The sequence below is a fragment of the Hypanus sabinus genome, chromosome 4 (genome assembly GCF_030144855.1).
Source record: "Hypanus sabinus isolate sHypSab1 chromosome 4, sHypSab1.hap1, whole genome shotgun sequence".
In the NCBI taxonomy this organism is placed as follows: Eukaryota; Metazoa; Chordata; class Chondrichthyes; order Myliobatiformes; family Dasyatidae; genus Hypanus; species Hypanus sabinus.
In genome coordinates, this window is record NC_082709.1 from 62,052,266 (window position 1) to 62,069,850 (window position 17,585).

At 42.1% G+C, this 17,585-nt stretch overlaps 1 protein-coding gene across 3 annotated transcripts in view; it reads left to right on the forward strand.

Annotated features, from left to right (window-relative positions):
* nbeal1 (neurobeachin-like 1) overlaps nucleotides 1-17,585 on the forward strand; it is a 284,052-nt gene that overhangs the window by 137,809 nt on the left and 128,658 nt on the right. For all 3 annotated transcript variants that reach the window (XM_059967252.1, XM_059967253.1, XM_059967254.1), the window contains 2 exons: nucleotides 6,476-7,056; nucleotides 16,284-16,416. In XM_059967252.1, coding sequence (XP_059823235.1) covers nucleotides 6,476-7,056; nucleotides 16,284-16,416 — 714 coding nt within the window. The remainder of the gene's footprint in view (nucleotides 1-6,475; nucleotides 7,057-16,283; nucleotides 16,417-17,585) is intronic.

The following is a 17,585-nucleotide window of genomic DNA, read 5'->3' on the forward strand; positions in this document are numbered from 1 at the left end:
TCCCCTTTGAAAGTTTCTTTGGATGGCATAATAGAGCTGCTGCCTCATAGTACCAGAGACTTGGGTTCAGCCCTGTCCTTGGGTATTGTCATAGTCACACTGTCCAGAGCTTCCAGGTAAGTTTCCTCTGGGTGCTCTGGTTTCGGTTCACTTCCCATAGACTTGTGGATTGGCGGGTTACTTGGTTCTTGTAAATTGCCAGGAGTTTGTAGGTGTATGATAGAACCAGGGGGGAAATGATGAGATTGTGGTGAGAACTTAAAAAATGGGTTTAATGGAGGATTAGTGTGAATACATAGAAACATAGAAAACCCACAGCACGATACAGGCCCTTCAGCCCACAAAGTTGTGCTGAGCATGTCCCTACCGTAGAAATTACTAGGCTTGCCTATAGCCTTCTAGTTTACTAAGCTCCATGTACCTAACTAAAAGCCTCTTAAAATACCTTATCATATCCACCTCCACCACCATTGCCGGCAGCCCATTCCACGCACTCACCACTCTCGGAGTGAAAAAACTTACCCCTGATATCTCCTCTGTACCTACTCCCCAGCACCTTAAACCTGTGTCCACTTGTGACAACCATTTCAGCCCTGGGAAAAAGCCTCTGACTATCCACGCGATCAATACCTCTCATCATCTTGTACACCTCTATCAGGTCACCTCTCATCCTCCTTCACTCCAAGGAGAGAAGGGCAAGTTCACTCAACCTATTCTCATTAGGCATGCTCCCCAATCCAGGCAACATCCTTGTAAATCTCCTCTGCACCCTTTCTATGGCTTTCACATCCTTCCGGTAGTGAGGCCACCAGAACTGAGCACAGTACGCCGTGGGGTCTGACCAGGGTCCTATATAGCTGCAACATTACCTTTCAGCTCCTAAATTCAGTTCCACGATTGATGAAGGCCAATACACTGTACGCCTGCTTAACCACAGAGTCAACCTGTGCAGCTGCTTTGACCCCAAGATTCCTCTGATCTTCCACACTGCCAAGAGCCTTATCATTAATACTATATTCTGCCATCATATTTGATCTACCAAAATGAACCAACTTCACATTTATCTGGGTTGAACTCCATCTGCCACTTGTCAGCCCAGTTTTGTATCCTATCAATGTCCCGCTGTAATCTCTGACAGCCCTCCACACTATCCACAACACCTCCAACCTTTGTGTCATCAGCAAACTTATCCCTCCATCCCTCCACTTCCTCATCCAGGTCGTTTATAAAAGTCACGAAGAGTAAGAGTCCCAGAACAGATCCCTGAGGCACTCCACTGGTGACTGAACTCCATGCAAAATATGACCCATCTACAACCACTCTTTGCCTTCTGTGGGCAAGCCAGTTCTGGAGCCCAAAGCAATGTCCTCTTGGATCCCATGCCTCCTTGCTTTCTCAGGATGAATGGGTGGTTGATGTTCACAGTGCTTTGGTGGGCTGAAGAATCTGTTTGAGTGCTGTATCTCTCTATGGCCCTATCAATTTTCATCTATCAGAGAAGGGAATAAACTTAATTTAACTATGTTGATACTGTTTATTTTGAATATTGTAAGTTGGTTGTAATAGATTTGTTGGTTGCCCCCTGTAACGTTCTCCTTCGGGTGTACTAATAACGCCGAATTCAACGTCGAGATAAACCACAGTCAATGAAACTAGATTGCAGTAAGATTAACCATTTACTGTTCACTCTTCACATTAACATATGGTGAAAACTGTTGATAAAACAATATAAGATTGATACAGTATTTGTTCCTTCCTTAATATCACATTTCAATTGTAAATACTTGCAATGGTGACTATAACTACATTACACTAAGGTGCAGTATACAGGCAGAGTTTACCTGCTCCATTGACTACTTTAAATACACTTCAATGCAAACTATCCGCAACTCTTTAACTAACGAAAGCATAAACATTATCGACCGTCGTTACTTTTAACAGGATCGGCATTAACATCTTAGTTCAATATATCGATTATCTATTAACTTACAGCGTTGCTCTCACTGTGATTTCTCATGCCTGCAAAACAACTTCTGCTCAGGTGTGCCTCGTGGTGAGCCCCCACCCTCGCGTTAATTTCAAACCGGTACTTTACCACAAGACGCGGCGAAACCGGATGTGACGTCATCACATGCCAATATATTTTACATGCAATGAATATACTTTAAACACTTCTAATTCTAACTAGAAAATACTATCGAATGAATTACTAAGCGAAAATATTATAAACTAAATAACTGTCGTAAAGACAGCACACTCCCCGCTTGACCTTCGTAAGGTCATAATGAACAGAGTACAAAACTTAGTCTCTTAATCAGTCATTAGGTAGAAGTAGAATAACTTCTGTAACTGGCCTTTGGTAAATTTTCACATCGCCTTGGTCGGTAGTCTTCAATTCGATCTTCCTGACATGTCCATCCCCGCTAGGGAATGTAGCAGTGATTCTGGCCATTGGTCAGCTGTTGCGGGCGATTTGCTTGTCCCTGAGCAGGACTAAGTCTCCAACTTGAAGATTCCTGCGGGGTTCTGTCCACTTTTGTCTCTGTTGCAACAAGGGTAGATATTTTTGTCTCCAGCGAGACCAGAACTGATTTGCCAGAGCCTGGACTTGTCTCCATTGCTTTGTGTACAAATCCTCGTCTGAGAAGTCTCCTGGTGGAGGGGGAGCTCCTGCCTTCTGCGTAAGGAGCGTTGATGGCGAAAGTATGAAGGGGTTTTCTGGGTCAGAAGACAGGTAGGAGTGGTTGCGCGTTTATAATGGCTGTGACCTCTGCCATTAGGGTGCACAGTACCTCGTGGGTCAATCGGGTGCGTTGCTGCATCTCAGGTTTCCTTTTCTGGGTTTTCCGTAAGGACGTGAACCGTTTGACTGCCTGCTCTTTGTTATCTGGTGAGCGCTGGTGTGGTTCTCTGAAAGGCAATGGGGCAACCCCATTATTTGCTTCATCTCTGAAGACCTTGGTGTCCTTTGTTTTTAAAGAAATGGCATCTTGAGTTGATTGTGCAAGTTTATTTCCATGCTCAGTTTGAACGAAAACTGACTGACCTAGCGTCTCGTTGGTTACTTTACGCTTGTTAACGTCTTGTTGTGCTTCCTTAATGCACGGGACACTCGGACAGGGTTGAAAGATTGAATGGCGGCCACTCTCTAGCACATTGGTCTTGAGTGTGTTAACCATTGGTTTGTGTACGTCTTCAGGGCACACCCCTCCTATCACCACCCAGCCTAGATCCAAGCGTTGCGCAAAGGGGGCGTCGTGTGGTCCATTGACCTGCTGCCTAACCTTGTGTACCCGGATTACATCTCTTCCTAATAGCAGGAGTATTTCCGCTTTTGGATCCAGTTCTGGGATGTGTTTGGCGATGTGGTGGAGATGTGGCTGGTGTAGCGCCGCACTTGGTGTCGGGATCTCAGTGCGGTTATTCATGATTCCATCGCACTCTAAGAGCGGAGGGAGACAGATGACGACTTTACCATCCAGGGACTCGATCTGGATGCCTTCTGCCTTCCTTCCTTGGGTTTCCATGTTGCCTGAGCAAGTTTTGAGGTAGTATGGGAACCGCTCACTCTCAATGCTGAACAATTTAAAGAACTCTGGACTGACTAGTGAGCGATTGCTCTGATCGTCCAGAATCACATAGGCTTTGATGGCCTTGTCTTTGGCTCCTTTAGGGTACACCTTAGTGAGGCAGATCTTGGAACAAGAACGGCTTGACTGAGCTTGACCGCAAACTTCTGTACAGTTCGAGCTGACAACTGTTGTCCTAGAGTGAGCCTCTCCCTCCCCGCCGTCCTGTTGTGGGGGTGAAGGAGCGTTGTCGGTTTGCGGTGACAGGCCGGAATGCATGGCCCCGACGTGATCCGTGCTATCACATTCCGGACACTTCACGGCGATCGTACACTCTCTGGCGAGGTGAGAGGTTGAGGAACAGCATCTAAAACATATTCTTTTCTCCTTGAGAAGGGTTGTCCTCTCTTCAAGGGGTTTTTCCCTAAACATTCTGCATCCTTTGAGGGGGTGAGGTTTGTTATGCAATGGACAATACTTGCTAGGGTCGTTGTTAGTTGTAAGGGCTTCAGTCTTGAGCACTGAGACGGGTTTATCAATGTTGAAAACATTCAAAGAGGATCTACCTGGCTTGGTGTAAATCGTACTGCTTCCTGGACCCGCGAGGCTAGGGTCGTTTCGCTTCTTCGCCTCCCTGCACACAAACCTAGTGAGGAGCTCAAAGGGAGGAAATCGATCATCGTGGTCTTCCTTGTATTCTAAAGCAACGGACAGCCACCTGTCCTGCAGCCCAAAGGGAAGCTTGTCCACGACTTGTCTAATCCCGGATGGAGTATCTAGGTATACTAGACCAGTTGAGTAGCCATCTTCTTTGGCGCCTTGGATCTCCATGAGTAAATCTCCTAATTCTCTTAACTTAATGTGATCTTTGGCTGACACCTTAGGAAAGTTTTCCAGACGTCGATATAGCGCCGCTTCAATAATTTCGGGGGCCCCATAGCCCTCCCGAAGTCTCTCCCACGCTTTTCTTAAGGCTAGTTCGGGTTTGTTGATGTACACTGAACGTATGCGTCTCACCTGGTCGCGTGATTCTTTCCCCAGCCATTTCGCCATAAGGTCCAACTTTTGGGTTGCACTGAGCTGGACTCCGTCGATCGCGTTGGTGAATGTGGAGTACCATGCACGGTAATTTTCAGGTTTATCGTCAAACTGGTACAGTCCCGAAGTGACGAGATCCCGTCGTGCTAAATACTGCATCGTGGGATCGGCTGTAAGCGGCATGCGGGCTGGAGAAGTACGTTGGCGCCTATATGACTGAGAGCGTACGTTTCTCATGGAATTTGCCGTCCTGGATTCGACCTCTGCATCTCTTCGCAACAAACTTTGTAAGTTTGGTGTCGAGAAGTATCGGTTGTCAGCTCTTTCATTCTTGACTTCATCACGGAGTCGCGAGGGTAAATTTTCTTCCTCGTATGGATGTGATGCAATCGTGCCTCTCTGAGGTTCCTCGTAGCTGGGGAAGTTATCGAATACGTATGGAGAGGAGAGACGAGCCTGCCTGTCTATTTGAGATTGTACATAGTCGCTTGTGCGTTCCAGTCTGGTCCTTTCTAAAGTAGATCTTACTTCGGTCAGATCACGCGTCCCTTCAGCTTCTTCTATGTACTCTGCTTCCGCCTTGGCAGCTTCTTCTTCTCTTTCTAGCTGCAGCACTTGCAACTCTGTCGATATTTTTGCCACTTCCAACTGGGTTTCGGCTTCTCTGGCGGCCGCTTCACTTTGTCTGGCGGCCTCTTCACTTTGTCTGGCGGCCTCTTCTCTTTGTCTGGCGGCCCTTTCCTTCTGGATTTTGGCTTCTCTGGTGGCCTGTTCCATTTTCAAAACTGCTTCTTGTCTGGCGTAACGCAGTCGCACCTTGGCGGCTTCTGCCTTGGCTCTTGCCTGGGTGGACTTACTTGATGTCGCTCTACTGCCCTTGTCGCTGGGCGCCATCGACTTGATCCTGGATCGAGCTGACATTGCAGCACTTGAAACACCTGATAACGCCTGGGTGGGCTTACTTGATGTCGGTTTACCGCCCTTGTCGCTGGGCGGCGTCGACTTGATGCTGGATCGAGCTGACATTGCAGCACTTGAAACACCTGATAATGCCGCTTTTTCACTGTAACGTTCTCCTTCGGGTGTACTAATAACGCTGAATTCAACGTCGAGATAAACCACAGTCAATGAAACCAGATCGCAGTAAGATTAACCATCTACTGTTCACTCTTCACATTAACATATGGTGAAACCTGTTGATAAAACAATACAAGATTGATACAGTATTTGTTCCTTCCTTAATATCACATTTCAATTGTAAATACTTGCAAAGGTGACTATAACTACATTACACTAAGGTGCAGTATACAGGCAGAGTTTACCTGCTCCATTGACTACTTTAAATACACTTCAATGCAAACTATCCGCAACTCTTTAACTAACGAAAGCATAAACATTATCGACCGTCGTTACTTTTAACAGGATTGGCATTAACATTTTAGTTCAATATATCGATTATCTATTAACTTACAGCGTTGCTCTCACTGTGATTTCTCATGCCTGCAAAACAACTTCTGCTCAGGTGTGCCTCGTGGTGAGCCCCCACCCTCGCGTTAATTTCAAACCGGTACTTTCCCACAAGACGCGATGAAACCGGATGTACGTCATCGCATGCCAATATATTTTACATGCAATGAATATACTTTAAACACTTCTAATTCTAACTAGAAAATACTATCGAATGAATTACTAAGCGAAAATATTATAAACTAAATAACTGTCGTAAAGACAGCACACCCCCATCTCTGAAGGTAATATAACAAAAGGACACGCCAATCCCACCTCTGTAGCTGTGCACATCTTTAGAGTTTAAAGGAAACTTGTTTGCTCTTGGTTTTATTTGTATAACTTTCTGCTTGTACTTTCAGGCTATTGAAGGTGACCATACCTCTGTTGGAATGCTTGGAATCAGTAATGTCCAACCACTTCTCCTACTCATCCAGTGGCTCCCAGAGCTCGACTCCTTTGAGCTACAAATCTTTGTCTCTGATTGGCTGAAGAGGATATGCTGCATTAATCGTCAAAGTCGCACATTCTGTGTAAATGCCAGCATAGTGAGCCATATTCTTGTGACATTGAACTGCCATACAAGACTGCACCATACATGTGCTGAGAATCTGATTGGACTGCTGGGTGCTTTAGGCAGCCAGTCGTTGAGCTCAGGAGAAATCTTGCAATTATTGAGGATGTTGAGAACCGATGACACTAAACAAGCCCACCCTTATGTGGTTCCAGTGACACGTGCAATACTCGGCATAGCCCGGAAACAGGGTTTGGATAATGCACTACAGTACTTTAATCTCTCCCACAGCATGGCAGGGATTATGGTGCCCACTATTCAACGTTGGCCTGGTTATGGCTTTAGCTTCTATGCATGGCTATGTCTTGATCAGGGGCAAGATGCAAGTGGAATCTTTGGGAAAGGAGGCAAGAGGAAACAGTTGTACAGGTAGGAAAAATGATTTGTTCATGCTACTGATTTTCTCTGCACTCAAGATGAAATTGTTTCCAAATTTTACTGTGTAGTTGTCATCCACCTAGGAATTGTTTAAAAAAAAAGGAAGCTTGGACAGATACATTTAACAACTGTCTTTGTTTTTGGTTTGAAATCTCCCAAGAACTTAAAATTAAAACTTTGAACAATACTGAAGACAATCTAAGAAAAAAATCATGAGGTTCATAAAACTACTTTTCTCTCCATTTTCTTTGAACACTTTTGCTTGTTATAAGAGATGTATAAGCTGGAGAAAGCGGCTGTTTGACAAGCTGAGACAGTCGAAAGCGTGAAACTACCAAGTAATATCAAACCAGATTCAATACCAGAGTGACATTTGGAATAGACTCACACTTGACAGAATATTGATTTTTTTGGAACCTGGATCAAGATCTGGATTGATTCCAGAATGTTGTTTCTTTCAGTGGAGTTTGTTTTACTCTGCAGCTAATCTGGATGAACAAGGAAAACATTGTTTCAGGTTGTATTCAGTCATTTAAATACCACAGTATGGTCTGTAGATATATTAATTTTATGCAATAAAACTAAAATCTTAATATTCAGAAGTTCCAGTAGATCCATTGTTCTCTGACAGCAGCAATTAATTTTCCTTCAGTTGAAAAGCTTTCTAGTATTTTAATCACTAGCATTTTAATTCTTCTTGTATTATAGAAACTTAATAATTGACATTTATTGGGTCTTATTTCCCACTCCCTTTAAGTTTGCCAGGATTTTGTTTGACTCCTTCCTTTAAACTTGAGGGATTCATTGAAAAACCTTATTCTATTTCTGTGTAACATGTTTTTAAAGATTGAAATTAAAAGTATATTGGGTATTAATAGGAGTAGCATTCATTGGTCCAGAAAATCTGGTAGTCTGGAGCCACCAAATATCAGTGCAGGATTATTGGAGCTTTACAATCTTCAATGAAATTTTCTTTGTGTGTCATAGAATTTGTTGGCAATTAACAGTCTATCTGAATAACCAATGCTTTTAAGAACAAATAAGAACAATGTATAAGACCAGATAGTAAATGAATGCCATAAGTATAACATTATAGATTAAAACACTCTTGAGTGGTAGGATAGAGCACAGAACAGTCAGAAAGAAACTTATTCCAGTTAGTAATTCAGATTTATTCATTGAACATAATGAATGCAAACAAGGCCACTATGGTAGAGAGCCTCTTTCATACCTTCAAAGAAGATTGCAGGATTGCGATCACTCAAATTCCTGTTGCTGTCATATGTATACAGGAGTGTATATTGGAGATTGTGTTGCATGTTAGGGAAAACGGATATCCAATTGAATATTTTGCAAAGCCTACAATAGAAGTGGCCTAAACATTTCGAGTTTATGAAGTGAGTAATTGATGTTGAGTTTCTAGTTCTAAGTCACAGACTTTGCCCTTGCAGTTAATCCAAAGATTTATCCCACTGTTTCTTGCATCATTGGTGGATGATACAGATGAATTTGTAACAGGGAATTTTGGAATTGGGAATTTCAGAATTCCAGTTAGAGTTGACCATCATTACCTTTGAAACAGAATGTATAAACAACACTCAAGTTAGCATCTTTGAAAAGTTAATATTCAGGGTCTGATTCTTTACCAATGTGAAATGTCAAAAATCAACAAGTATAGCTCCAGGAAATGATGGTAGCAGAGAAGAGTGGATATGAAACAAACACAGCAGTTATTGAAAGGCAGAGAGGTTAAATAATAAAAAGATGATGGACCAAAAGAGAAAAAGTGATGGTAACAAGATGAGAAAAATTAAAGCAGGACTAATATGCAAACAAAAATGGGCAGTAAACATAATGCTATTACAGCATCAGCAACCTGGGTTCAGTTCTGCTGCTGTCTGAAAGGAGTTCGTATGTTCTCCCCATGACTATGTGGGTTTCCTCCAGGCAGTCTGGTTCACCCCCACAGTCCAAAGACTTTTCAAAGGTTAATTGAACATCTGTGTTGAGTTCATTGGTCTGGAAGAACTTGTTACCCTACTGGTCTTGAAATACATTTTTAAAAAAAGTGTTGGAAATAATGGAATCATTGACAAGTGTCTGAGAAAATAAATGAATACCTACCATGATCTGTAACTGCAGAACTCAGAAATATTCCAGAAGGCTGTACAGCATCTATAGCCAAAAACTCAAGTGTGTTGAGGGCAGAAGTGAGTGTAGTCACTAAGGAGAAGGTGTAAGTTCTGAAAGTGGATAAATCACCTGGACCAGATGGACTATACGCTGGGGATCTGAAAAAGATAGCTGAAGAGATTGTGGAGGCATTAGTAGTGATCTTTCAAGAATCACTAGATTCTGGAATTGTTCTGGAAGACTGGGAAGTTGCAAAAGTCTTTCTACTCTAAGAATGGAGGAAGACAGAAGATGGGGAATTATAGAGCAGTGAATCTCACTTCTGTTGTTGGGAAAATCTTGGAATCTATTACTAAGGATAAGGTTTTGGGTACTTGAAAGCACATGATAAAATAAGCCAAGGTCAGCATGGTTTCCTTAAGGGGAAATCTTGCCTGACAAATCTGTTGGAATTTCTGTTGTAGATTGAAACATATAAGATTATTAAGAGATTAGACACGCTGGAGGCAGGAAACATGTTCCCACTGATGAGTGAGTCCAGAACTAGAGGCCACAGTTTAAGAATAAGGGGTAGGCCATTTAGAACAGAGATGCGGAAAAACTTTTTCACCCAGAGAATAGTGGATACGTGGAATGCTCTGCCCCAGAAGGCAGTGGAGGCCAAGTCTGGATGCATTCAAGACAGAGTTAGATAGAGCTCTTATAGATAGTGGGGTCAAGGGATATAGGGAGAGGGCAGGAACGGGGTACTGATTGTGTATGATCAGCCATGATCACAGTGAATGGCGGTGCTGGCTAGAAGGGCCGAATGGCCTACTCCTGCACCTACTGTCTTTTTTTTTATTGTCTATGAGGAAATAACAGGCAGGATAGACAAAGGAGTGTTAGCAGATGTTATTTACTTGGATTTTCAGAAGGCCTTTGACAAAGTGCTGCTCAACAAGTTAGGAGCCCAAGGTATTACTGGAAAGATACTAGCGTGGATAGAAGATTGCCAGGAGGCAAAGAGTGGGAATAAAGGGGGCCTTTTATGGTTAATTGCCCATGACTAGTGTGTCTTGCAGGGGTTAGTATTGGGACCACTTCTTTTCACATTATCTCTTAATGATTTGGATGGTGGAGCTGATGTCTTTGTGGCCAGTTTGTGGAAAATGCAAAGAGAGGTGGAGGGGCAGGTAGTGTTGAGGAAGCAGGGAGTCTGCAGAAGGACTTAGACAGATTAGAAGAATTAGCACAGAAGTGGCAGATACAATGCAGTTTAGGGAAGTATATGGTCATGAACTTTGGTAGAAGAAATAAAGATGCAGACTATTTTCTAAATGGGGAGCAAATTCAGGAATTGGAGGTGCAAGGGATTTAGGAAATTCTGCACAAGGACTCCCAAAGGCTAATTTATAAGCTGAGTCAGTGATAAGGAAGGCAAATTCTGGTAGGGCCTGTGAGTAATTGAATCATTAATGGAGAGCTGTAGTCGTAAGGAAATATTGGATAGGCTGGGTATATTCTACCTGCAATGAAGGAAGCTGAGAGGGACCTTACAAAGTTTTATAAATTTGAGGGGCATAGGAATTCAGTGGCCAGGACAGGAGAATCTTGAGAGCATGGGGGTGGGGTGAAATTTAAAGGACCTGAGCTGGTAGGTATTTGCACACAAAGGAGAGAGGATTTTCTGGAATGAGCTACTGAATGTGGTAGAGGCAGACACAATTACAACATTTAAAATGCATTTCTACTGGTACTTGAATGGGAACAACATTGAGGGATACAAGCCTAATGCAGGTAAATGGGATTAGTATGGAAGAACATTCTGGATGGCATGGACGAGCTGGGCCAAAGGGCCCATTTCTCTGCTGTGCATTTTGTGTTTGTGTTAACATCATTGCATGAAGGTCAAGAGATTGAGGACATGGAGATCCGATTAGAAACAGGGCTGAGAAATTGTACTACTCAGCCAACTTTCAGTTTGACAATAAACTTGAACTTGATTGAAAGGCGATCGTTCTGTAAGTTAATTGTCCAGTATGTATTTAGTCTCGTGATGTAGAACTCAGCCTAAAGTTCCTATTCAGTACTTTTTGTGGTAGCTTTGTTTTACATCTTATTGGCAATATTCATGAGCACATGGAGATGAGTAGTACAAAAAATAATTCTGTGCGGTGACCTCTGAAGAAAGCCCTTTAGAAATTCATGGTTTTTTTCAGAAACTGACAAGCTTCCTTGTTGTCTCGGAAAAAAAGTCCGATTTAACCACGATTGACCCTTACTTAGCATTTCTTTGCTTTTGTGCTTCATAGATTATTTTGGGTTTTACATTGAGTACAGGAGGAATTCTGTTGAATAGTTTTAAAAATAAATGATTTCAAATAATATTTATATCTTTTGTTTCAGGGAAAAAGTTGCAATTATAGAGGGGTTTCTGGATGCTTACATGAGTAATTATGTACAGTGGTGAACTTTATAATATGACTTTTATTTAGAAAAATGCTATAGGTTTCCAATATCCTTGGAGCAAGAATATAATTTTCTTCTTGCAATTTGTGGCCACTTTATTAGGTATACCTGTACACTTGCTCATTAATGCAAGTATCTAATCAGCCAGCTGGTGGCGTAGTTGCATCAGCACTGGACTTCAGGGTGAGAGGCCCTCAGTTCAAATCCGGCTGGCTCCCTGGAGAGGGATGAGCTCCGCCAGGTTTCAGATGCCCAAGACACACTGTACGATGATCAATCACCAAGAAGATCGGTACAAAAAGCTTGTCATGACGGCACCCCAATGACTCCACCAGACACAGACACACACACGCACACACACACACGCACACACACACACACACAAATCAGCCAATCATGTGGCAGTGACTTAATGCATGAAAGCATGCAGACGTGGTCAAGAGGTTCTTTGTTGTTCAGATCAAACATCAGAATGGGGAAGAACTGTTATGTAAAAGTCTTTGACCATGGAATGATTGTATCTCAGAAAATGCTGATTTCCTGGGATGTTCATGCACAACGGTCTCTAGAGTTTACAGAGAATGGTGTGAGAAACAAAAATAAATCCAGTGAGCGGTAGGTCTGTGTGTGAAAATGCCTTGTTAATGAGAGATGGTAGAGGAGAATGGCAAGCTGACAGGAAGGTGACTGTAACTCAAACAACTATGTATATAACATTGGTGTGCAGAAGTGCATCTCTTAATGCACAACAAGTCGAACCTTGATGTGGATGGGCTATAGCAGCAGAAGAGCACACCAGGTTCCACTCTCGTGGCCACTTTAATAGGCAGATCCCTGGACCTAATAAAGTCATCACTGAGTGTACAGGTAGTCCCCAAGTTACAAACGTCTGACTTATGGACAACTCGTACTTACGAACCGAGGAAGGAGAATGCCGCCCGCCATTTTAAGTTGTTGCTGTTGACACTGTGTTGAGTTTGTATTTGGCTTAAATTTTTCTTAGTAAGATTCACCCTGACCCCGCCCCCCCACCCCCATTCTGGTCGGCTGGTGGCACAGTGAGATCAGCGCTGGGCTCGAGTTTGATCCAGTGACAGACCACTCCCATGCCGGGTTGATTTCGATCCAGTGACTCCCGTACCATCCGTGCTGGGTTGATGACAAGCTCGAAACTCGACCTCGTAAAAAAACACTGCCACCTCCATTTTAAATTCCCACACGGAATATTGTGGAGGATCAAATAGCCCAAACCCAGCACAGCCCCCACTTGTCCCATTTAGCCTGTCTCAATGCGGTGGTCCTTAGGACCCGGCGCAGCTCGGGACCCGTCGCCCGCAGTGTTTCTGTTCCATAGACAGGAAGCGATCGCGATTGAAAATAAAGTGGAAATAATAAAGCATTTGGAAAGAGGTGAAATGCCATCGGTCATTGGAAAATTGTTAGGCTACAGTCGGTCAACGATCGGAGCAATTTTAAAAGATAACGGATAAAGTGAGAATAATGGAGCATGTGAAAGGCCCTGCCCCGATGAAAACTACAATTATTATTAAGCAACGCAGTGGTTTAATTATTGGAATACATACGTTTCTTAAGCACTTTATATGCATAGAAAGGTAAAATATATACTATATACTAAGACAAATGTTTGACTAACTGATGCTAAATAATATCGGATGTACTTGTTCTGACTTATGTACAAATCTGACTTAAAGACGGACTCAGGAACGGAACTCGTACGTAACCTGGGGACTGCCTGTATATACAAACAGTGAATTATTTTCCCCTTGATTGCTGGTATGTATTGTGTTAGCTAGGAATTACTTTACAGGAAACAGAGGAGTCCCTGGTACTGAGCTAGGATTTAGGATAATCATTCTATAGAGGTTGTATAAAGCTGTTAGATATTGTGGTCATTAGTAAGTGTCCACTGTGGTTAGCATATCAGATGCTATTAGTACTGGGATTTATTGTGGTCAGTTTATGGGTTTTACTTGCTGCTGAGCTGAGAAATTCTGTGCTGTATACACAGTAGTTAACTGATGTTAAATGTAGCACATGTTCTGTATACACAGCTGCATAACAGATCACAAGCTAATTGAAGAGAACCTGTGAATATCCATTTCAGAGGAGGGTCAAAGTTACCAACTTCAACTCAACAGTTGCTTGCCCCTGACATTCTTGAGTGATTTCTATTCAGAAATTCAGATATTTGGTTTTATTTATGGTAAATAGGATTCAGCAAGAGAATTTACAAAGTTCACAATCTTCCATGTGATCTGTTGCCTGAAAGTACTTACATAAACTTTGTGAAGCACTATAATAGTTGTTATATGATAAATTACAACCAACAAAATTTTTTTTACTGTACACTGATTGTTTGTGATCATTCCAGGCTTGTTCATGCCTGGGGAAGGGATTTTAAATTGGAGTTAAGATTTCGTGATTTGAATCTCTCCTGAATGTGCTGTCTGGCAGCGGAGCAAGTTTGAAGTCACTATTTAGAAGTACCGTATAAAAAGCTTAGTGATTCAGCATTGAAGTATGTCTGTGGTTTTGCTTTTATTCCACATGGGATATTGTAAGCCAAGTTTGGCAGCAAATATTCTTTTGGATTTAGTACACTGAACGCTCTCAGAAGCAACCTCGGCACTCCCCGTGATCAGAAGTTGATCTCTGTGCTCAATTTGTAGCTCTGCAGTGCAGCCTTGGGTGATACGAAATATTTTCTTAAGGAGATTAGCTCTGTTTCCTACGCTTCAAGAAATGGTCTTAGCTTGTCCAATATTTCCCTCATCTGCAGGTGAGGTCGTAAGAGTGGGCTCCCTCACCTGTACCCCTCTGACCCTCAACACAGGTGCCCCTCAGGGCTCTGTCCTAAGCCTCCTGTTCTCTCTGTATACCCATGATTGTGTCAACACCCACAGCTCCAATCTGCTAATTAAATTACATTGATTGACCTTAACTCGAATAATAATGAGGCAGCCGACAGAGAGGAAGTCATCACTCTGACACAGTGGTGTCAAGAAAACATCTTCTCCCTTAATGTCACAAAAACAAGGGAGCTGGTTGTGGACTACAGGAGGAATGGAGACAGGCTAACTCCTATTGACATCAATGGATCTAGGGTTGAGAGAGTGAACAGCTTTTAAGTTTACCAGCATACACATCACTGAGGATCTAACGTGGTCTGTACACACTGACTGTATGGTGAAAACTGATTAATTCATGCTGACACAATTGTATTTCTATGCTATATTGACTGTTCTGTTGTACATAATATTTATTATAAATTACTATAAATTGCACATTGAACATTTAGAGATGTAACATAAAGATTTTTACTCCTCCTGTATGTGAAGGATGTAAGTAATAAAGTCAATTCAATTCATGTTCTAACAGTATCATTGTAAATTTTTCCTGCACTCTTTCCAGTTTAACAACATCTTTCCTAGAGCAGGGTGACCAAACCTGAACACGGTAGTCAAGGATCGAGGGTCACCGTATACATTTAGGTGTATTTGGAATTTGCTGTGCTGTAATGTACTGGTGTGATGTGCAACAAACAACAACATTCAACATTTATAAGAATAAAGAATTCTATATAAAAAAATAAATGTAGACATTAAAGAATGAATATGGGCTGAATTGTACATAAATATTATCATGTATTTACACTGTAAACAGCATTATAAAACGTGGTTTCAAGTGTTTAGAGTGCAATGACTGAGGTAATAGTCAGCAGGTCCAAGAGCAGCTTTACCAGTGACCTATGTATGGAACCACTAATAAAGTGAATAATAAAACATCAACTTTACCTCTATTGCTGGATTAATTAAAATTGCCAGAGCGGCACATCTTTGAAATTAGCCAAATAGATTTAAAATAAGTTTCAATATCTGTTAGGTATTCATTATTCTCACTCAGCCTGGAAAAGATTTGAATTACTTGACTTTCAATCTTTAGATTCTCCAGTGAATTGCCGATCAAGTTTGTTAGCATAAAAACTGAAATGCTCAGCAAGTCAGACAGCATCAATGGAGAATTAAGTGGAATGATGCCTTTTCATTGATCAGTTCCCTGACTTCAATATGCCCAGGGCATACTCACAGGAGCCAGAAAACTCATAAAAGGGATTTGCTGCTGCTTCTAATGTTGCCTGACTTGTTGGTGTGAATACTCAACATCTGATTTTTATTTCAGAATTCCAGCCCTTCAGGTGTTTATTATTCAAAACATGTTTGCACCTTAAGTATGGGGCTCTCCTCGCCTTCCTCCTCCCACCGTACACTACTGGGTTCAGATATTTGAAGTAATTCCAACAACTGTGTAGTTAATGTTACTGGAAAGCCTTGCACTGAAATTGTAGGTCAGATTGACCATTCCAGCATCTAATCAACTTTATCAGATAGTGTGGTTTTAAGACATTTTGAGCCAAATTTGAGTGGAAGACATCATGTGAGTGTGGATTAAACCCCCAAAGATTTTTGGTTGATGCCAAATTGCAAATTTATGTACAGTATGACAATGTATAAAATTGCATACAATGCTTATTATTTTTCTGAAATTAAATCGCATAGTGGAATTTTTGCACCTGTAAGCTGGAAAGACATTGCTTTACACTGCACATGTTTTAGTTTTTTCACAGCTAGTGGGACAGGGTTTGAAGCATTTCTGACATCCTCAGGAGGGTTGGTCGTAGCAGTCTGTACAAAGAAAGAATACATGACCGTAATGCTGCCTGACCACTGCTTCTGTGACTCTCTCTGGGTAAGAACAAGGATTGAAAGACTTACAGTTAGTAAATATTTTGTTACATTCACCCCAATTATCTCCATTGCCTTGCATTTTTAGTTAAAAATTTTAAAATCATCAGCCAAACCCCTCTGATTTATAGTCAGTTTCAAATGATAAAACTTTTGGTTGTATATTGTTAAGATTTCCAGCACTTGCTATTTTTAGCTTTTCAGTTGAATTCTCTGGCTTAGCAGTGCAGGTTTTCATTAAAGCTTCAAGATGGTTTATGAAATATGAGACCACAGATTCTAATCTTCAGTTCTGTTACACCCATATTTTAGCCCAGGTAGGTTTGCCAGCATTATATTCCAAGAATACGAGGCAGGATGAGGGCAAGGATTATTAGTAAGGGCCACTGAAGCTGCCATTACCAATAGAAGTAACTATTGTTCACGCAGCTACTTGCCTGCATTGACCACCAATCATCTGACTTGCCTGGCATCATTTTCCTGTAGGATCTGCTGCTGAACCATCCACAGAGCTCAATGGACTGGAGGTGCCTCTTAGTCATTTCATCAGCAAATATCTCCTGTGCATTGATAGAATCTCTGACCTGACGGAGACATTTCCTTGGCTTATGGGGTGCATCATGAGGTGCATTTACCCATCCTTCCCAAGACCCTTTGGCCTTGACATTGGGGGGGGGGGGGGAGAAGAAGTAACCTCAGTTGACAATGTGAGCATGATTATCACAGTAGTGTGAATTGCAAGTGTATGTTTTCAAAGTTCAAGGTATGAATACTATATGCAACCTTGAGATTCGCTTCTTTACAGGCAGCTACAAAGCAAAGAAACCCAATAGAAAGTCAAACACCTAATGTGCAGGAAAAAAAATGCAACAATAAAAGTAAGCAAATAATATTCAGAACTGAAATTCATGAAAGTGAGTCCACAGCCACAAAGCTTAGTCATCTCTGAACTAGGAGCCCGTTAATTGCAGACCAAAGCCTCAGTTTAGCGAAGAGACGAGTAAACTTCGCAAAGCAGTGAGTGAACAGTGGCCTGTCCCTTGCCTCCGGCTCCAACACTCTGACCTTTTCAATCTGGTCCAGCATTTAAATTGACCAAACAGGGTGTTGATCCTCATTTTCAGGCCTGGGCCCTGCTGCTCAGGCCTCAGACCCACTGCCTCAAGTTGGCCC